Raw genomic sequence first — 23,229 nt, 5'->3', positions numbered from 1 at the left:
CCTGGATTAGCAGCTAGTTCAGGAAACTATTCTCCCTCCTGACAGGTTTTCTTCCTCACAATCTTCTCCCCTGAGTTTAGGGGATGATACACAGAAGAGAGCCCAGATAGGAAACTCATTCAGTTACAGTTCCAACAGTTTCACCGTATTTTCCTAGAAACCCTAGTCATGGAATACAATCAGGTAAGTGCACTGAACTTCCCAAAACAACATTTTCAGATTGCTAGACCTGAGACCTCAACAAAGTCATTTCAAAATTCTAAATGCAGGTGCACAATGCACGGTCTTCCACGTGAATGAGGGAGTTTCACAGTTTTATTAGCCTCAAAACTTGGCACACAACCATCATGAAAAGGTTAACAACTTTATTACTGCTGCTCATTAAAGACTCTCAGAGATACAATACTATTATTGTTCATTAAATTCTGAAGATAAACTTCCATCTGCAAACTCTAACACAATATTAGAACATCACTTACAGAACCCCTCAAATTATGTAGGTCTTATTAGATATAGATTTAGAGATCAATATCTAGGTAAGTATGAAGTTTTGCATTTCCACATAATTAAATGTGCTAAGATTTTACCTCTCCACAGCAAATCCTACTAGGTATTAGCTGTATGGGAAACAGATATTGAAAACCAATAGAGACCAAGAGTCTGAATCTCATAATTCTTCACTACCTTCTGCCAGCTATGCCCACTAGACAGGTATTTGTATCGCCTCTGGAATATGCCTGTCTTATGAAGTGACATCTAACATTAAGAAATCCACAGACAGTTGGTACTTATTTAAAAAGCCTCAAAAATAACTTCCAAAATTTGTTAATATTCATCCTGTAGACAGACACCAAGCTCAGCAAAAGAGGTGCTGCTCCAGAGAATGGAGCAAGACATTTCTACTCCAGCCTGTTGATAGGACTATGCAGGAGCAAATAACCACACTTGGCCCATGGAGAGCCCCAGATCAGAACAAGAGGATATTTTCTAAAGGAAGCTGCAGGCTACAGAGATCCCACACGTGCTTCTGAGAGGAACTACAGTTCATGGAGTCCACTCACACTGGAATAGAAACAAAATGTGAAGAGGAAGCAAAGGCAGAGTAGAGTTTTATGGACTGATGGCAACTCCCTATTTCCCCTCTGTGCCACTCCAGAGTCAGGACAAAAGGAGTTGAGTCTTGGAAAGAGTGGGCATCTCTGCTCATGGAGATCTCAAAACAGAGCACTTGACTTCCTTATATTACCTTAGGCATTTCCAGTTTGCTCCAAACAGCTGTGAATTACACCATGAAAATACAGATGCAATACTGCAAACATTATTTTTGAGCAGACTTCCATGTTTCATATCCTATAGTTTTGTTCACATATTGAGCAAACATATCTATGTGCTCTGGAGGTTGTTTTCCCTAAAAACAATTTTAAAACTCCTGTAGAATACAACATTTCTCTTGTTGCTGAGACTATCAGATGAAAGTGTAATAATCCATAAAAAAGGAAATGTGACATTTTGTAGAAAGAAATTAGACTGATTTAACATTACTCAACCACCTCATGTTGGCCAATACTCAATTCCCTGGATCTTAAGATGTGAAGCTTTTGACTGAATTGAAAAACTAACAGCTTCATCTTTGAGTAAGCTTTGAGTAAAATAATCCTCAAAAGAGGCTTTCTACTTAAAGAAAAAGTTTTGCCTTTAACAACAAATCACATGCTCATAGATATTTAGCAGTAGTAAAACAATTAAAGCAAGAACACTTGAGGACACGATACAAAGACATATGATAACAGAAGTTTGAATGTAGACACTATGCTAACGCTGTAAAAGACCTTGAAGATTAAATGCAATTCCTGAACATGTTATTCTGTTTTGTCAGTCCCAATAAGAGCCAGTCATAAATTGACCATCCCAAATATAAAGCAGAAAAAGGATTCTCCATCTAGTACTTGCTTCACAGGAAACAGAATTTTTCTTGAAGTCTGAGAAGCAGTCACATAATTGAACAGTAATATCCAAAGTGAAGGCACTGAAGGTAAAAATGTTGTAGAACAGTAAGCAAAGCTCCAAGATACTTTCTACACTTCTACATTGAACAGAAGTACTACATATGGATATCAAACAGATTTCCACCTTTTCTTAAAGCCCAACTGAACAATTCAAAAGTTATATATCTGCAAAGACATCCCAAAGGCTCTTCAAGCAACACTAAAACAGCTCTTAAAGAGTTAACATGCAATTAAGTGATGGACATTACCACCTTCACAGGACAGCTCTAGTCAAAGTAAACAAGTTCTTGACATGCTTCATAACACAACCATAGTCTAAGAAAAATCTGTCAGGAAAAATTATCCACCTGCAACTCTGCTTTAGTCTGTGATTCATGAGTCAACAACTCACAGTGACTGTCACAGTTACTAAGTGAACACAAAGCTTTCAAACCATGAAAACAAGGAGACACTGGAATACCATCCAGACTGTAGGTGATAAGCTGTAACTAATGTTATTGTATGCTTTCCTGTGAGAACACAATGAAATGTTCAAGTCCCAGAGACAAAATATATGGCCAACATATTTCTCAAATTTGAGCTTTATGTGAAAAGTTGTAGAAGCTTAATACCTTATACACAAGCTGTATTAAGTATTTTTAAATCAAAAGGAAATCTCCAAACTGTTAAGATGAATAGTTAGGGATATTTGTCCTTTCAATGAAAGACTCAGTCTATATTTGTAATGTATCATAGCGAGATAACTCCACTAAGAATTGCACACTGAAAGCTTTTGTTCAGTGGCAATTTCAGCCCAGCACTCAGCATTAACAGCAGCAATGACAGAAGAAATGGTTTACCCACCCCCCTCCCAGCTTTCCCAAAAGCAGCCTACAGTTGAAAGTAATGCTGAAATTTCTTCCTACATCTAGCTGGCAAGAAATACTTTATATGGGAATACTGTTCATAAAGATACTAGTCTTCAAAACCAGGTATCTACTGAAAATCAAAGTCCTAAGATCAAAGAGAGCAAGATAAAAGCTTTACCCCAGTAACCATCTCCTTTGCATCAGTTAAGTATCACGACATTACATTCTGCTCAGGTAGCTTGCTATTTATCAAGTAATTCCTTGGCAAGATGCTTGTTCCAAATGCATATATTATCAAAGTGGCTCTCATTTCTGCTGGATACATGTAATTTAGATTAACCTAAACTAACTGACAGCCATAGAATTCTTCCTTCTTCCCATTTTCATATTTTTGATTAAAAAAGTAAGACATTCAGATTTTCTATGGCAGAAGCACCAAAGTAAATCAGCTAGGATTTGTTAATTTTTAATCTTAATCAGAGCTGAGACAAAGTAGAAGGTTTTCCAACAGCTCAGCGTTCACTATTGTTGTAATAGGACACAAAATAAAACAAGACACATGCTGGAACATCTAAGGTAAAAAGAAGGGCAGTTTATTTTCGAACTCCAATATTGATAAACTTTCAAAAGTGACAGTGGATTGGAGGATGAAATTGCCACCTCTCCAATGACACTGGTCAAACAAACAGTTCGTCAACTTTCTCCTATTCAAGAAAAGAATGCAAAACCAATCATTATTTACATGAAAGTGTGTGAGAACTCCATTGCAAAAAATGTAAACATCAGAGGGCTTTGAAGAACTTAGAAGAACAGGGCAACACACTATAGGGCTACCATTGTATAGTACTGGAGTAAATTTTAAAAAATAAAGTGCAGTTGATATTCAGGGTGGTAATTCATAAACTTCACCTGTGATTTATGTGGGAAAAAGGAAGTTGGAAGTTATTTCAATTTAAGTACCTAAAGTGAGAAGTTTTACCTTTAGAGGTCGAATAGCTTCACAAGCTTTTGTCCACCAGCTTTTCTCAATAGATTCCAGATGCCTCTCTCTCCTTCGAAGTGTCCTTAACCTCTCTTCCAGTTGCTGCAATGTCCGTCTATCCCTCGATGACAGAGGACGTCCATCTCTGCACTGGTAACAAAAGAGTGCAAAAGATCAAGAGCCACCAAGGCAAGAAAATAGACTTGACAGCTACTTAAATTATTTACAACAACTCTTAAAGAATTACTAGTATATAATTCATGCATGTATAATTTCTATGACTATCAAGAGCATGAAGCACAAAAGTCACAAGCTGCAACAGAGGAATTCCTATTAGGTGGCAGAAACTACTTTTCATAATAAAAGTTTTCAAAAACTTTAACAAGGTGGAGAGTCTCCATTGTCAGAAATAGTTTAAAAGCACAGTCATTATCTAAATAACCTGATATAGCCTGAAAGAGATGCATATTTTGTGTGGAGGATTGAACAGGGGGATTTTCAGGTCACTTCCCATTAAATTCCACAATTAAGCCCATATATCCAACTCAGCAGTTCTTATTTTCTTTCCAATACTCCACTTGATACTCAGTTATGTTTCTTGAGCGAGAAACATAGGTCAGATAAGAGGAAGCATCACCCCAAGAATTAGGTGAATGTACCAGATAGTTTGTTTGATTATTATGTTTAGGAAAGTACTTTAATTTTGAGCCTTTACACTGAACAGGAACCCTTACACTGCTGCGAAGTGAGTAGCACAGCCTCACATCTCAGTTATTTAGTATAAGCAAAAGCAACAAAATGGGCATTAGGGAGCTGAACCAAAATTGTTTCTAACATTGATGCTTGTGTATTACAAACTCATACTTGGGAAAAAAAATTCTTTTATAGTAGGAAGTGCACTAAAATGATATTTTCAAGTCGTGAAATTCCTTATTAATTTTCTTCTTATTTTAAAGGATCATTCCTACAAATAATCTAACAGTTTGTAACACTGAAGAAAAAAAATGAAATAAATTCTTCAAAAAGATCATGACCACATCATAGCTGTACATAATATTTAAATTGGAGATTACAATGTACTTTTAACAGGAACACAATACTATACCCTGTATGGCCCCTCTGTGACTTAAAAAGGACTTTCTGACAACAGTTCAAGCTCCCAATCTACAAGTTCAAGCTTCAATTACTTAAGACTAATGAAATAAACCTACCAGATGCACTAACAATACAAGAACATACTACATATTGAATCTCAGTAGCATACCTTCATACTTCTAGTTTTTACTGTATAGTAGTCTCAGTAACACTTTATTCACAACTTAATGCATACATAACTCAAGATAAGATTTCCATTACAGAATGCAGAAGAATCCTGACAAGAATGCATAAACCAAGAAAAATTACTTTGCACTAAAGGTCATGTTACAATACAGACAAACTAAGAACTTCCGAGTTTTTGAACCTGAAGTTTTGCCAGACCAAACAGTAAGACCAGTTGCATGCCAATTATGATAATCAACAAGGTCTTGTATAACAAGTAATGATCCATTTGTCACAGCTTTCTCATATTGATTCCAGTAAGGGATGCCTTTGTGCTGTAGTGCTTTGTGCAAAACCAAAACACGATCATTTGAACAGACAAAGTGTCTAGAACACTGAAGATGCCCACACTGTAGAGGTAAGCCAAGTATCCAGGGAAGACTGTTGGAACTGCTTCAACATCTCTAAGGTCTACTATCACAGAGCATATAACAGCACAGATGGACTGCCAGGAGGGAAGGGAGGCACCTCAATGTCACTTTTCTCAATCAAGGCTGCAAAAACACTGGTCAATCTGAAATGGGTTGAAAAAAGAGGTGGGAGATTCTTCCCTATCATCTTTTACGTAAAGAAATCTTACCCTCCTTTGGCTTGCACTCAGATTGTTAAAAGTGTCTTGCTTATATGAGGCACAGCATTCCCATTAGCTGCAAAACCATTATGGGTTTACAAATGGTGTTCACATCCTAGGGATATTTAGGACTCAGAACAGCTTTCCATCTGTATGCTTTTCCTAAAGAAATTATTTATAACAGCAAGGTACATTAACTGGGAAGCAAGAATATCTGGACCTGTTATTTATTCATAAAGATGATTAATAGTTTGATGAATCTAAATCATGACAGCTCTTTGTAGCAAGTATCCAGTGTTAACTGTACTGCATTGAGTAAATCAACAAACTGGATGCTGTTTCTGGTAGCAGACTAAGCGAGGTTAATATCTACAAAGCATCTCTTCCATCCAAGCAGGCCTGGAGAAGCTTGAGTTTAATTTGTTAACACTTATTAGCTAGACAGAAATAACTACTGCTGCCGGACTGACATAAAGAATGTAATCCCTGCTACACAAGCGACCACACTGTTTCAAAGTAACTCAAATAACTGCAAGCTATTAACTTCTGACTTGCTATTCTTTCTGGAACAGACTCTACAGCATGCCCATAGTTAGCAAGGAAAAAAAATCATTAAGAAAGTGAGAACAATGAAGATCTTACCTTTGATTTAATCCTCAATAAATGTTGTTCCACTTCTTCAATATCTTCAGTGTTCTCCAAACGTTCATAAGATGCACTGGTAGTTCCTTTAATCAAGTTCAGAGGCAAAGCTGACATACCATAAGCCTTAAATAAAAAAGAAACACACAAACTCAAATTTTCTGCCATATATTTTCATCTGATAAGGCTGATCAATGTTGTACAGCTATGAGGCAGCACAAATGGGTGTTCTTTTCATCCCATCTCTTACAAAAGCATCCAATTTCCTTCCTCTTTTGCGCAAAACATAAACATGCCATGCAAATTCCAGCATCCCACATCATTCCAGTGGTACTTAAGTGTCTCATGACTGCTCAGACATCTATTAAGATTTCATATAAGCACAGTACATTGATAATTTATTAAACTAGCCCTTGTTTTTTGTAAATCACATAGCTTCCAGAAATCTTAACCTTCCCACTTTAGATCAAAATCAACATTTTGTGCAGTACAGAAACTTCTAGAAAATGAACATTAGTAGTTTTAGAAGCAAAACATAAACAATTTCTTTGCAGCCAGGAGTGTTCAAGTTGCTTTTGAATAAAATTGAGTTGAAAGTACTGAATTTACTAAAACCAAAATTCTGCAGTAAAAAGGCAGTAAAAACTATGTGAACATCTGAACTCAGCTATATTCCAAGACTGCTCAGACAACCATTCATAAATTTCCTCAGAATTTACTCCTCATTATAAATTCTATGTCATTCAATGTGTTTTGCCAGCTTCTACATCAACAGTACACCCAGATTTTTCCAATGCAAAGTCCTTAAGCTTTCCACTAACAAAAAGAAACATATTTGAGGCAAGGTAAACAAGAAAATGGCACTACTTTCTCTGTTACCCTACGATTCTTACAGATCAAGGCCAAGATCAGAAGTTACTCCAGGCAGTTTAGAGACATTAGCCATAAGCTTGTAATTTGTTTATTGTGGATGATATGTTGCTCTTAGTGCAGAGCTCAGCAGGAAGGTTCTTCCCTCCCTCAGCAATTAACACACACAATTTTACTAGAGTCTTTGATATCTGAACACTTGCTAACTTCAGAGAATTGTTTAGGTTGAAAAAGACCTCTAAGATTATCCAGTTCAACCAGTAAACCAACACTGTAAAGTCCACCACTAAACCATGTCTCTAAGTGTCATAGGTCTACAAGTCTTTTCAATATTTCTGGAAGTTTGAAGAGCAGTTTTCTAGATATTCACAGAAATACCACTTCCTCCTTCAAGCACAGCTTTACATTTTCTACTGAGAACAGATCTAACACAAATGCTAGTGTGTTAAAAATGTCACCATACATGCTGTCACATCATGAGTTTTCTGTACACAAGACATGATTTGACCTGCTTAGAAACCTACTTTGACATACTAAAGTCTCATACTGGGCCCAGAGCAAGGCACTGCCCATTTCTGATTGTATCTTTGAATATGCCATAACTTAGCCTGGGCTTGACAACTGTCTGTGTGCCAGCTCTCCCTTTAGACCATCTCCTCTGAAAGTATTTAAGTATATAAGCTGTTTTGCCACCCACATGAGGCTGCAGATATTGTCTACCTAGACTTCAGCAAAGCCTTCAACACCATATCCCACAGCACTCTGTTGGAAAAGCCAGCAGCCCACAGCTTGGACAGGAGCACTCTGCTGAGTTAAGAACTGGCTGGATGGCCAGGCCCAGAGAGCAGTGGTGAATGGTGCTGCATCCAGCTGGCAGCCATGGTGACCCCCCAGGAATTTGTGTTGTCCCCAGTTCTGTTTAATGTCTTTACTAATGATCTGGGTGAGGGGAGTTAGTCAACCATTAGCAAATTTGCAAGTGACAAGCTGGGGGAGAGTATTCATCTTCTGAAGGGTAGGAGAGCTCTGCAGAGGGACCTGGAAAGGCTGGATCAATGGGCTCAATCCAATGACAGGAGGTTTAACAACACCAGGTTCCAGGTCCTGCACTTTGGCCACAACAAACCCCTGCAGTGCTACTGGCTGGGGGAGTGATTTGACAGTGGCCAGGCAGAAAGGGACATGGAGATACTGATGGACAGCCAGCTGAACATGAGCCAGGGTGTGCCCAGGTGGCCGAGCAGGCCAATGGCATCCTGGCCTGTGTCACAAGAGTGTGGCCAGCAGGGCCAGGGCTGTGATTGTACCCCTGTACTCAGCAGTGGTGAGGCTGCACCTCCAGTGCTGTAATCCAGTTCTGGGCACCCAATTTAGGAAGGCTGCTGAGATGCTGAAATGTGTCAGGGAAGGGCAACAAAGCTGTTGAAGGGTCTGGAACATACATCCTATAAGGAGCATCTGAGGGAGCTGGGGCTGTTCAGCCTAGAGAGAAGGAGATTCAGGGGAGACCTTATCCCTCTCTACAACTCCCTGAAAGGAGGCTGTAGCCAGGTGAGGATCACCTCTCTTCTCCCTGACCAGTGTCAGGCCAAGAGGATACCACACTAAGGAAGGTTTAGGACATAAGGAAGAAGTTCTTCACAGGAAGGGTGATTGGGCATTGGAATGGGCTGTCCAGGGAGGTGGAGTGACTGTACCCTGGAGGTGTTCAAGAAAGGACTCGATGTGGCGCTTGGCACTATGGTCTAGTTGACATGGTGGTATTAGGTCATGGGTTGGACTTGATCTCAAAGGTCTTTTCCAACCTAGCTGATTCTGTAAAAAGCCCTCTCCTACAATTCTCTTCTCTAGACCAAACAAATTCCTTCAGTTTTCATTTATGGGTTGCTCTCTACAACTTTGTAATCATGTCCATAAGTGTTCATTGGGGCCTCTGTTTCATAATCTAGGGGACCAAAACCAGACAATTTTCAGATGTGGCTTTGGAAGTGACAAGTACAATGACAATGTCTACTCTCTTGCTGAGGCAAGCTCTGGACACTGTTTGTATTTCTGCTGCAAGGCACACTGCAGGATCATGCTCACCTTGCTGCCCACTAGGCCTTCCAGGTCATTTCCAGCAGAACTATCTCCCAGCTGATCAGACCCAAGCACTAACTGCTGCTTGTAATAAACCCCCTTAAGATCTGCTAAACCTGATGTCATTCTTGTTGGCCCAATTCTCTTATCAGTCAACATCTCTATGGTGGCTCTTTGTTCTATCTACTTCTCCAAGTCTGACATATTTCTCAAACTATATGATTACTCAACCCCATCACCCAGATCATTTGTGAGGACTCAACAGTATTGGGCCCATACTGACCCCAAGGAGCTCACTCAGGTCACTAGCAGTGTAACTACAGAATTCAGGGGACATGTGAACACTGTCAACTAAAAGGCAAGTCACAATTTACCTGAGGTCCCTCTCTGGAACACAAAACACTTCTAGCCAGTGCCAGTATGCAGAAACATGTAAGACATCACTATGAAAATGTGCCTGAACAATTTTACAAACCTGAGCTTAGAAGTAATTAGATATCAACATCTGAGGTTTCCACCTGTTTTTCAAACAACTAACATATCAATTAACATAGCAAGTATTCACTCTATGAAATAGTTAAAAAATAAAATCCAGGGCTTTAAAGCTTAGTTTAAGTTTCTACAAGGAAAAATACAACTCTCAAAGTGATGCATTGTTTTTGCTAATGTGAACTACATACTTGAACATCAAGTGTGCTCCAGTGATAAAGGCTGTCTAAGGTCCTTCCCTGAATACAGAAGATGCTAATAGTAACATGATTATGCAAGTAAGGCTCCCATCGTCAGTGTGGGAAAAGAACACATTGGTCCTTCAAGATAACAATATATAGAATGAAGGACAGAAAAATGAGTAATCCCATGTGATGTGTCACAGGTCTGAACAGAAGCTGTATTAGCTCATTTTCAGGGCTGCATTTCCCTTCAGGCTGATAAAGAAGTTCAAAGTTGCCCTGGCCAAAGTTTTAATCCCTTGGGTTAGTACAAGTGTCAAATTATTCAAGGGCTATTATGTTAGGCATCTGCAACTTAACCAGCAAACAATGTATTGAGGATAGCCAAGGAAAACAAACCAGAGATGCACACTCCAGCCAAGAGAGGTCTTAGTCCTGAAACAAACTGTGGGTTCAAAGTTTGAAATATGAATCAAAATATATCAAAATGAGCATAAAACAAATAATTAATTCTTGACATATTTATACCACTGAAACAACAGATTCCAGGACTTATTCTCAGACAATTTTTTGGTCTAGAATTGTTAAATCAAAGGAGAGACACTACCAAAGAATAAGTAACCAGACATCCAAATGTACAGTCATTTACAGCATACATGTAGTTTTGTAACACAGGCTCTTAAAAATGAACTGAGTCTGGTACCAAACACCAAGTGTTCAAGCAGGTATCTGATAACACATGTTGCAAGGATTCATCTCTAAGGCCTAAGGCTCTATCTCTGCTCTTGCTTGAATGCCAGATCAGCTTCATTGAAACCACATTTTTGAGTAGAAAAATAATTATAGTTAAACCAATTTATTTTAGAGACATCTCCTGTCTCTCAAATTACCACAAGTGCTCAATGTAAGAGACCACCACTATCATTTAGCTTAAGGGCTGGAAAGCCAAATCCTTAGAGCTCACTACCTATTAACTACAAGTTAGAAGCATCATCCATGAGAAGTTGTCTTGTTCTCACTTGAGTTTTTGTCCACAGGCACCTCTGGATAGATGAGGTTTTTACTTATAGACCTTTTGAAGCATAAGGCCTTCTATGCTAAAGGATAAGAAGAAAAACACAACAACATACTGCAACAGAAAACCCAGCTTCTCAACCCTATGAGAACAGTCTAAACAAAGCTTTTGAGATTCCTGTCTTATTTGTTACTCATGGAAGTGGTAGTTCAGTCAGACAGTAATCTGAAAATAAATCCATCTACAGGAAGAGCCTGTCACTCCCATGAATGCCACAAATAGATCAGTACCTTCATGCAGTATCAGATGGCACTGAAGAGCAGCAAGAAGCGTGCTCTACCTGTTCTCTGAACATGCCACTGACACCAAATAAAATCTATGCTCCAGACAGAGTATTCAATACCTTATGAGAAACCACATAAGCATTGTGTCTAATTTGCTTTATCGTCACTTTTCCCAGGTCCCTTTCCTTCTCATCCTGCAGCAGATTCAGCCACTCTCGTGTCATTCACAGTTGGGATTTAGAAGGAAGAGTTACTGTTCTGATTCTTAGTCTCTTGCAGACTCAGCACATTGCAACACTTGAGACTTGTCACACTCACATAACCCATGGGCAGATAAGGGAAGTCTTTCTTATTAGCTGCCTGCCATGCTGATAATAGTCACTCAGAAACAGAAAACAGAACATAAGTGAGGTTGCAAGAAGTTGCAAAATCATGTTTTACTGACATTGTTGCATCAAGCAACTACTTCAGGGATAAACTCTTGAGTACTAAAAAGATCCAGAAAGGTTTTCCACTGGAAACTATAACCTCTAGTGTAAGATTTCAAAATTGCACAAACTATGAAAGAATATCACTTAAAGGGTATGTTAAGGTGGGAACACCTAATTATCAGCCACATCAGCCATAAGCACATAGATCAGTTGAGAGAAAGACAGCAAACCACATTAAAATTAATATACTAAATCACTTTAAAATAGAGTTAAATGACTTAAAGCTGAACACCTACCACAAAAAAGCCTGAAGCCATCAGGGATTATAATTTAACTGGAAGTTGATTATGTTTCATTTTCTAATCTGTTATTTTCAGCTAGTAAGATATGGTCAAATGATTAACCTGTGGCCCAAACAGAATAATCACTCCTTGTTAGAGATCAAGCAGAACAAGTAAATATTTTCTCATCAGCTTGGTGCACAACCAGAACTAAAAATAAAGATAGCTTAACAGCTCTCTCGTTAAAGATATTTAAGAAATAAACTTGTGATTTCAGTAAATTATTGAAAAATGCTTGTGTAGCATATCAGAAAGACTTCCTACTACATTTATTATTAGGAAGTCTATATATCATGCAAGTGGCTTTAAAGTGGTTATTACTAAGGTTTTTAAAAGATGTCTATCTAATCTTGGGCAAGAGGTGCAGAAATAAATATTGACAAACATTTCTTGCACAGCAGTGCCCTCTAGCGAAGTCACATAAAGCCAAATTAAAAAGAGAATTCTTATAATCACCGTGTAAAAGACAACAGAAATGTTCTCAGCTTTAGACACAAATATTCATATTCCTATTATCTTACAACAGCTTATTTCAATACTTCACCTCGAAGTGTGACCATGAAAGACAAAATGTTCAGTTCTTCCAACTGGACTGACAAAAATGCATCTATTCAAGTTAGAACCAGCTAAACTATTTTAATATATGCAGGACTTAGAAAATACAGTCAAATATGAGCTAATTTTCTTTAATACAAATGCCCCAGTTAAAAACCCCCTCCATTTAAATAGTTATTTTGGTATAGAATATGCTTTTATATACTAGTAGCCTAATCAGCTTTTTATTTCAATTATGCTAGCCACAAGGGAAGTCACAGGATACCTTTTACCCTTCACAACAACTGACACAGTTCAGTTGCTTATACTGAACAGTTTCCTATGGACACAAGGCATTCTTGCCAGCACTGCTTCTGACTGAGCACACTGCTCAGTCCAATTAAACAGCCTCAAGGGAGGTGCACTTTCAGGTGTCACACCAACCCAAGCAACACTGAGTTTGTGAAAGAGAAACTGGGACTCCACTTTGATTGAAACTGAACCTTCTCAGTGCAGCTTGACTGCACAGCTCTTCTGAAAAGTTATCTGACCTTGCAAGGATTCATCACCTGCTTTCTTCTAAAGCCACCTGTCCCATCTCTGACTACCAACTCATACTACCATTCAAAAATAAAAATTGGAATTTAACAACCTTACTTCCAGAACATCATTAAGCATGGCAAATAATAACAACAGTTTATATATCTTCCCTTAAATTACAAGGGCTAAAGGAGAAAGCCTATTAAATGCATCTGAAGATGGCAAGCTCTCTCATGGACAGTTGGCTATTTGCTTCCTCTAAAAATTTCATGCCATGCATCTTCAAAAGTCATTCAACATGTTATCTGATAAAAATTCAGTTTTTCATAAGAAGTTCTAGCATCCAGCCTTCAGTTGCTATGAGAGCACATAACTTTTGAATAACATTGTTGTAAAAAACATCTCAAAGGGTGGAACAGATTGACCAAACAGGTTCACTACGGCAATTCTTGCATGATCCGCAGTACTCAACATGAATCTTGCACTGAGCACATTTCTCTATTCTTCATCCCGACCGTATCCTGCTATACACTCACCTTCATTTCTCATAGTAGTGTTTTCTCTCCACTATACAGACTCATTATTTGCCAGTGTTCAAGTGGACAAAAAGTGCTGTCAAAGTTTCTAGGATACAGAAGCCAAATACAACAGCCTCTACGTTACAGCTGTTCTACCACACACTGTCAACTTGTGCTTGCTGGACAAAACATCCGTGAAAGAGTTAATTCTGCTTCAGTTACAATACTGATCAGAATTATTTTGCCTAGCAGTCACCTTCTATACTGCCCCATCAGGCTTAGAAAAGCATTAACAACCAAAAGATTAACCTACTTTCCAATTCTAAAATTTTCAAGTACAAAACAATTTACCCACCAGTTTCATATCTACAGTTCTCCAACACTGCAGTAGGAATCAGGCTGTTAAAACAACCATCAAACTGGTTTGTTATTTTGGTTATTTACTACTCCACAGAGAAGTGAACATAATGAAATAATTACATTTCTATTTCACAATTGGCATTGAAGTTATTAAATAGTAATGACGATGAATTGATGAATCTCAATTTCTCAATAGCTGTTTGACATCTGCTTAAAAGATCACTCATGAATGAGTGCTTTGAAGGTTAGGCAGATTCTAAAAGTTTTTAAGCTCTTTGATTGTTAATAACATCAACTGCAGAAAAGTAAATCATAATCCAGACAAAAATTAGGTGTGAAAAGGTCATCATATTTGTGAGTAGACAAGCTAAGCTTTCAAATATTTCTTCTTTCAGGATGGAGAAAAAAATGAGCACTTTATAGTTCCATAAGAAATCAAATAATGCTTATTAAATGTTTGGAAAAATTACAAAGCCAATTATAATCATCCTTAAAGGACATGCTAAGTGAGATGCACAAGATCACTCAAAAATTAATCTGCCTACTGTTGTATGAGCAACTCATTATTCTGTCTCAAATTCAAATAGCTACCTGGAGCTGACAACAACTATTGTTTTAATACCTAAGGCCATGTAGAACCATCTCAATGAAAAACACATTAATGAAAGAAGAGATGCAAACTACATCATCTGTGAAACTGTTTCAAATTCTCCCCCCACCAAAACCAGCATAGCACTGCAGGCCTAATTTATCATTTTCTTGTTACTATTCCATATTTATAGACATAGAAAGCTGTCAGTATAAATCATCAAGGTCACGGACTTGCAGAGCCCTCTTGAAGATCACCTATTCACATGTCTTACAAAACAATTTTAAGTATCAAGCATTGTACATCAGTACTATACATTACATAATACCAAAAAAAGTAGACTAGGTGATAAAGCTTGAAAACAGATAAGCAACCACCAATTAAGGATTGTGTTTAGAATTAAGACATATTAAGACATAGATCTAAATAATGTTGTTCATTTAAACATTGCAAGTACTTGAGAAAATGAAATATGTTTATGCTCTTGCCAGTAATATTAATGTACAAAGTGAACATTTGTAGACTTCATCTACATTATTCACCTATGCTATTTTGCTTTTTTTCCCTTAACAAGTTAAAAATTTAGCATACACAAGCTGCATCTTTTTTGTCCCTTCCTGATCTTCCAAACAGTCAATTAAAATCAAGGAAAGATTATTCTTTGGTATATTCAGCAGGGAAACCCAACATGAAGTTTTAGTATTATATTCTAAAAAGACATACTAAAAAGTATCAGTCCAAAGTCAGTCAAAAGAAACAACCGCAGCTTTTATATTTTTACATCCATTCACAGAAGGAAGCAACTTTGATTTTCATCCAACCAAGCTGTAAAGTTACAAAATTAAGGAAAAAGAAATTTGTATTACTTGGATTAAGAACAGGTATTAAAAGTTTGGTTATTCCCCTATTCTGAATTGGCAGTCTCCCTTTCACTTACCCAATGAGCTTCTGAAAATTGCCTCCTATCAAAGTACTTCAAAGCTATTACTATATTCTGACAGAATCTTACACAAACTAGCAGTTATTAACACATAACTACTTATTTGCTCACATGGTGTAGTTTTACAACAAAGTGCTCAGCATACTAGTTGTACTGAGGTGAATAAATCATAGTAAGAATCTCTAATAAATCTTTCATTTTTTCCACAAATTAACAGCTGTGATGGAATAAATAGCTGTCCAACATGAGCTAAATGAGGTTCTAACAGCAAAACCAGTATTGTAGAAAAAATTAATCCAATAAAGAACCAATCTTGTCAATCATTGTCACCTCAACCCTTTCATAGGCAAGACCCAAGATTAAAGCGAAGACACCTCACACCATGAGGTACAATGTGACCCATTGGTACCACTGTAAACCCTGCAGATCCACACAGCAGAATGCCTGAGGTTTGGATGGACTCTGGAGGTGATCCAGTCCAACACCTCTGCCCAAGCAGGGTCCCCTAGAGCTGCTTGTCCAGGACCATGTACATATGGCTCCTGAGTATCTGCAAGGAGGAGACTCCACAATCTCTCTAAGCAATCTGTGCCAGTGGTCAGACACTTGCAGAATGTTTCAGCTTGTGCCTCCTGCTCTGGTCCCATCCCTAGGTACCAGCGAACACAGCCCAGCTCCATACTCTCCATACTGCTCCTTCAGATGCTTGCACATGTTGATAAGACTTCCCCTAAGTCATCTTTCTGTCTTGGCTGACAGTCCTGGCTCCCAGTCCTCCTTCATAAGAAGAAAGTTCCTTGATTACCTTTGCAGGCCTCCACCAGTTTCCCTTCTACAGCTCCATCTCTCTCATACTGAGAAGACAAGAACTCCAGATGTGGTCTCACCAATGCTGAAGCATAAAGGCAGAGTCACCAACAACCTGCTGGCAATACTCCTCCTAGTGCACTTCAGGATACCACAGGCCCTCTCCCAGCAAGAGTACACTCCTGGCTCATGGTTAACTTGGCATCCACCAGAACTCCCAAGTCTCAGAGCTGCTTTTCTCCTGAGTGGTTCCCCTGGATATGCACACATTCATTCCTCCTCAGCTTTGCATGTTCCCTTGTTGGATTTGATTATGTTCCTGTCAGCCCATTTCTCCAGCCTAGCAAGGTCCTTCTGGACAGCTCCAATATCAACTGCAGAGGGTATTCTCCCAGTTCTGTGTGAAGTTTGCTGAGGGTTCTCCCCCATCATCCTGATCATTAATGAAAATACTGAACAGGACTGGAACCAGTATCAATCCCTGGCATACACCACAAGTCACTGCCCTCCAACTAGACCTCATGCCACTGATCAGCATCCAGGGGGCCTACATATTCAGCCATTTTCAATTCACTTTACTATCTACTCATCCAGCCCATATTTCATCAGCTTCTCTATGAGGATCTTTTGGGAGAGGCTCAATGTGAGCTAGACGTACATTTTCCAAACATGGCAAAGCCATATGACCAACAAGAGATGCTGTTTGCCTGTTACAACAGTACAGTAGCATGGGAAGAGCTGAAGGCTGACATGGGAATTATTACTCTGAAAACAGCTTAACTCAAAAGTGTTCTTCAGAATAAAACTTCTGAAGCTTCAGAATTAAGTGCTATGCAGATCTGCCCATAAACTGGCCTCCAGAATTCTGAATTATGTTTAAAAACTGTACTAAAGCAATATTAATAAGGTCTGGAGACAGCACTCATTTAAACTGTTACACACAGTTAGAAAGAAGTCATGCTGTTGAAAAACCTTCTGGCTGACCACACATCTAATAAATTTTTGGTTTCTTTGGTCCTAAGCTATATGCCTGCTACAGTCAAAGCTTTTGGGAAATTTAGACAATTCAGTTCTGTGCCCACATCTTGAAAAAAGTAAGTACCTTAGGAAAAATAACTGTTCAGTGGAATGACCATAATAAAAAAAAAATACCCAAAAACAAAAAACCCAAAACTAAAAAAGTGAACGTTTCAAGTTAAGTGGAAGTTTTTAGGGCAAATGTAAGGAAGGAATTTGAGAATTTACTGCTATGGACTTTTTAATAAGGTGAGACACTGTTGCCACATTCTGCAGGACTGTCCCAAATATCACCACATGGAAAAGTAAACAGAACAAACAAATTTATGTTCCATTTAAAGTGTGAAGTCAAAATCCTCTAAATACTCCTTAATTATCTTCCTTGCAGCTCATTTTCTCATTTGAATGACATGGTATTAAGAAATACCATAAAGCATTTACTTTGCTCTGGATTCCTTGAGATATTTCCTAGCAAGCATGAAACTTGAATTAAAATCTAATTCCTGTAATAATTATTGCTTTTTAGTAGGTACCGAATACATACACAACCTTCTGTGTTAATTCATCAATTAAAAGTAGTTGTGAATTTTCTCACTGACCTTTTTTTGGAAAAGCAACTTTTGCACTAACTTCTTAAGCCAGTAATTTCCATGCTATTACCCCTCCCCAGTGATTTACCTTAAGGGATGAGATGCTTTCAGGATCAGTACTAATTACCAATAGCTCCAAAATCTTTTAACTAGTATTTTACAGAAATTGAGGAGATCAGGAACTTCTCATACCAAAGAAATTTGATTTCTTGGGCAATTTCAGTTTTTACAGTGTACTTCATCCTACCCCATTCAGATGCTGGGGAAAAGCTCACAACTCAAAAGCAGAACTCTGCATTTTCCCCTCAAACTGCAAGAACAGCTCTTCTCTGTATGTAGATCAAATTTACTGTGATTTTGATGTTTGAAGCCAAAGAAAATGGAAGCCAGCAATCTAATATAATGACAATCCCATTGAACTGTAGTATTACCTATGTATGTATCATAGCCAGTAACACAAGTGCTCATTACCTGCAAATCCAGTCCAGCACGATGCTTCAGTTTGTATTGTCCCTCAACTGTCACCTTCACCCCCAAATCCCAACACACCAAATGCTACAACACAATATGATCTGATAAGAATTCTGCTCTTCATTGCATTAACAGCTCACCATGTACTTCAGAGCAATGTAACAAACCAATCAGGGCCTTGAGAGGCCCCAAACACTGGACTGATGGCTAAAAAATAGGTTTTAACTACATTAGTCCTTGGGGTAAATTTGTTAGTTCCATAATTGAAACTGCAGCCATTTACAGTCTCAGTAACACCACCCTGCTGTATCCCTTCTCCTGTGGAAGCAGGAGGATCTGCTTTCATAAAGGAAGCCTGGGCACATACACATGCTGAAGTGAGCTTTTGCTCTCTATTTCTACTCGAATTCAAAGCTACCTGCTGACAGTGCCAAAGCCTTTTCCCCACAACTTCTCACATTATTGTATATTACCACAACACAAATTCAATTTTAGAGCAGCCATAATCTAATTCTTCATGCTGAAGGCCACATAAAGCAGTACTGTTAACATATATTTAACTAATTTCAGAATGGATAAATTGCACTGCCAGAGACTTTAATAAAATCACTTGATTCATCTCTTTCATGGTTTCTTCCATAAATAACATTTTAAGATGAAATCAGTCAACTGCAGTCACAGCACTCCTATTTATTTTTAGTGTTTTCTGTTAAAGTAGGCATTCAATGTAAGGCCATTTTTAATTAGGTATGAAGGGATTTGCTAACATATTACAATACAACCTTTATTAGGCAAGCATTTAGCATTAAGATTTTTTTCTTTACTGTGAATGAGTACATAGAAGACCAGATATATCTGTTCCTAATTTCCCTTTAAGAATGGAATAGCAAACTCTGGCACTGAAACAGGTTGAGGATATGCAGAAGTCAGGGGAAAATAAAAAAATTTCAGTTACATCTATACCACAAATCCTGAACTCTTCACTGTGCAAACCACAGATCTGAGATCACCTCTGTCCAGAGACACAGGAACTCAGACCATACAGGGTGTCCCTATCCTTTTTTCCATCATCTACTAAGCATTTGTGGAAAATTTTGAAATAGATGTCTTAATTCTTGTGTTCACACCTACATAACAATGTTCTCTTTCTGTGCTTAAAAACAACAACTAACACCAATGATCAAAGAGTGGTTTGATGACTAAGCACAAAGATCTCCCACCTTTGGAAACTGGCATAAACAATTTGATAGGCAGCAGAAGGCTACCTGAAAAACAAAGACTTGTCTGTGCACTCATGTCTGTCTCACCTAGAGGTGATTTTTTCATACAAGGCTAATATAGCAAAAAAAAAAAAAACCACCCCACAACACAAAGACATGGGAAAATACCAAGAGAAAAGAGTCACTCCTTCCAGAATTGTGTTCTGCTCTGAAGTAGAGCAAGTGGAGTAATCCAAACTGGCAAAGACAGACTACACTCTGAGCCAACCACTCCCTGAAGTTCAGGCAAGTAGAACAGCCCAGAAATTTTTCATTACTAAAGCAATTTCTGCATTATGTCATGCCACAGGGATAAGTCCAGCCCATGCTGCTGCAGGTGAAAATAGCTTAAATATGGAAGCCTGATCATCACTGCAGGTGGGAAAGGTGTCATGAAAGCTCTAAAGCTTTCATAAAAAAAAAGAAAACACTGTTCCAGGTAGGAAAACAGACCTCCTAATAGGTGTTTTTCACTGTCTGTGACACATTTGTACTTCAGTCCACCCATATATCAAAGCCAGCTCACTGCTAAGATTCTACAACTGCCTGCAAACAATGAAAAAAAACTCACATCAGACATACACAACAACCCACTCCTGTGTGAGCTCATGCCCAAAACTTCTGTAAAATAACTCCTCCATTTCTCCCACTCTCCCTTAACACCTACTGTAAAACAGAACAGAGAGTTACAGAAGAATGAAATACAACAGTTAAAAATAAAGGAAATCAATTTCACACTCCAGGTATTTGCATAAACAGCTCAGCTGAAGTTTACAAAGCAACAAATTAGCACAAAAGTCTTAGTAATTAAGATATTCAGATAAGAGTTCTCATGCCTGATGTTTCACCTCATTTATCACTCAGTATTTATAGAAGTTGTAAATACATTGACACTAAAGCAACAGTATTGAAGATTTAGGTATTGTCTTCATCTGAGAAAACAGACAATACAGAACACTGGAATTACTGAACATGGATTTCCAGGTTCCACATATTTCCAGGTTCAGCTAGTGTTGAAGACAGAAGCATACTGTGATACTCAGCTGAATGGTGCCTACAACCAGTATGGGTTCAAAAATAAGCAGGCAATAACACTGGAAGTAGGAAATATTAGCAGTAAATTGAAAAAAATTCCAAGAATCACATAATCATTAACGTTGGAAAAGACCTCCAAGATCATCAAGCCCAACTTTTGATGGAACGCCACCATGCCCACTAAACCATATTACAAAGTGACACATCTGCTAAGGTTTTTGTTGTACATTGCTTACACTTCAGTCAGGAATAAAGTGGCTTTATTTTCACAATCTCACATTTTAGATGTTTGCAAACAGTTATAAAAACCATACTTGGTTGTTTGAACAAAACACTGGTATCATTCTCTCAGCTAAGGTGTTTTTTCTTTTGTTAGTATCATAGCTAAAATAATACAGTATGTGCTCTTCAGCAATTCAAACAAGAAATGGATCTGATCTTCATAATTAAGGGAAACTAATTAAAATCTGGCACATTATTACAGGCTAAGTGGAGGTCTAGATCTTTTTTGACCATTACATGATCCAGATGTCAGCAAGCTAGCTTGAAAAATTTGATGACCCATGTCACTTTAAGAAAAGGCTGAAAGTAATAAAATTTATCATCTTGATCAGGTTAAAGGACTTCACCAATGTGGCTGAGAGCAATTCAGCTCACCTAAAATACCCACTAGTTCATCCACCCAGTTGCTCTCCTACCTACTGCACAGACCCTGATGGCCACTAAGCTGTCAGGGTTCTGACACATCTGTGAACCTGTACTGAACTGCCCTCCATAATTCTGCTGTAACTTACACCAGCTGGAGAGACAAAATCATTAGCTCCACTTGTTACTCATTTAACATTCTAAAGGTAGTATTTCATAAGCACTTACCCCCTTCTCTCTTTCTTAAATCCTTTTTCAAGTTTTATAGATTTATAGTTTGCCTGAAACAGACACCTTCTTGGGTACCAATGCTTCAAAATAATTTACAGCACAAGCTATGGCTACAAAGGCACTTAAAATTCACTAGCAAGCCTAGATAGGAACAACTATGTTAGAGCCAGCTTCCAATGGAAGAAAACATTATACTAGCAAGGACATGAATCTGAAGATAAAAACCTGTCAGAAAAACAGTAATTTCTGAGAAACTTTAAAGCTTTGTCTGTTATCAGCCACTTAAGCTTTTAAGTTGCATCTTTGTTGCAAAATTTTACCTTGACAACAAATTAAAACATGTAGCATTACAAACATGCTGATTATTCACTGAGTGAAGAAATAGAATAAATTGGAAAAGCAAATGACCACATAGGCATTAAATGTTGGCCAACGTCAGCAAGTCAAAACAGTTCCTTTTCTTTCTATGTGAAAGCAAGTGTCAAGCAGTTAAACTAACATAACCTTAATCATACCATTTACAACTGGCTACAGAATGAAACCTTCCAAATCCCTCTCATAAGGAACTGCAGTACCTTAGCTCCATATCAACTCTAGGTTATGCCACAGTTCAATGAATAAAAAAAGTGCAACATTTAATTCCTAATGTCAGAGTGGAGAAATAAAATAAAGTCAGTGACTGTGTTACAAGTCACAAGTGATGTGACATCCCCTTCCATGAACACATCAGAATTAAGTCTGATCTCTGCTCACTACCAAAACAGCAGTCCTTAAATTTGCAGCAAAAAATTTAGAACTTAGAATGACTACTACAAACCATGAAAATCCAGACCTAAAGACACTGCTGAATCTTTCCAGTATGACAAGTTTTCCACACAGGTAGAGACTGTGATAACCACAAGTATCATGAAGGTAAAAATCTGAAAATGCTGCATAACAACTTACTGTGTAAGTGATAGCTGCCAACATTCCAATCACAGTCAAGGAGCTAATGGAAAATGAAAGTGCAGTCAAGCCATCTGCAAAAAAAAAAAAAAAAAACTTGTTGAAAATACAGTAGATGTGTAAGAACAGTTCTTCCTAAATTAGTTTCCAGAACAGATTCAAGCTCATGAGAAAGATGAAAACATAGAAGTTGTAACTCAGATGAAAAACTTACCTAAAAGAGCTTTTTGACCAGAACAGATCTTTATATGAAATTGCAGGATCCAGGAGACACTCTTGTCATTTTCACAAGCTCACAGAAGTTACATTGACCCAATTGGTTGAAAAGACACTAATGAACTTGCTCCTGTAAGTTTCTAATACCCCTTTCAAGATCTATTTCTGGCCTCCCAGGGTGCTGTGGTAACTTGCAAAACTTTCATGTGCATTCTGGATAGTTCATCTTAGTTTTGTTTGCTACCATCTGATTCCTCCTGCTAATAGCATTATCCAGAATCAGACAAGCATGGATCCTCTAACCAACCAAAAAAGCCTCAGCTTCACTCAATGTATATACAGACCAACAAACTGGACAAAGCTCAGAGGACTGTAGAGTTAATGTAGCCTCATAACTCTAGTAATTTTGAGAGATAGTAAAAAAGTGACCAAATAAAAAGGCATTTAACTCACTACAATCTTGTGCATAATT

General features: G+C 38.0%; 1 protein-coding gene across 2 annotated transcripts in view; it reads right to left on the bottom strand.

Moving 5' to 3' along the window:
• LMBRD1 (LMBR1 domain containing 1) overlaps window positions 1-23,229 on the bottom strand; it is a 67,216-nt gene that overhangs the window by 21,139 nt on the left and 22,848 nt on the right. For both annotated transcript variants that reach the window (XM_063152976.1, XM_063152977.1), the window contains exons 7-9: window positions 22,542-22,615; window positions 6,370-6,495; window positions 3,834-3,986 (exon numbers count right to left, since the gene is read on the bottom strand). In XM_063152976.1, the coding sequence (XP_063009046.1) occupies window positions 3,834-3,986; window positions 6,370-6,495; window positions 22,542-22,615 (353 nt within the window). The remainder of the gene's footprint in view (window positions 1-3,833; window positions 3,987-6,369; window positions 6,496-22,541; window positions 22,616-23,229) is intronic.

The sequence above is a fragment of the Melospiza melodia genome, chromosome 3, assembly GCF_035770615.1.
Source record: "Melospiza melodia melodia isolate bMelMel2 chromosome 3, bMelMel2.pri, whole genome shotgun sequence".
NCBI classification, from domain to species: Eukaryota; Metazoa; Chordata; class Aves; order Passeriformes; family Passerellidae; genus Melospiza; species Melospiza melodia.
This window is presented reverse-complemented; position numbering and strand designations above follow the sequence as displayed.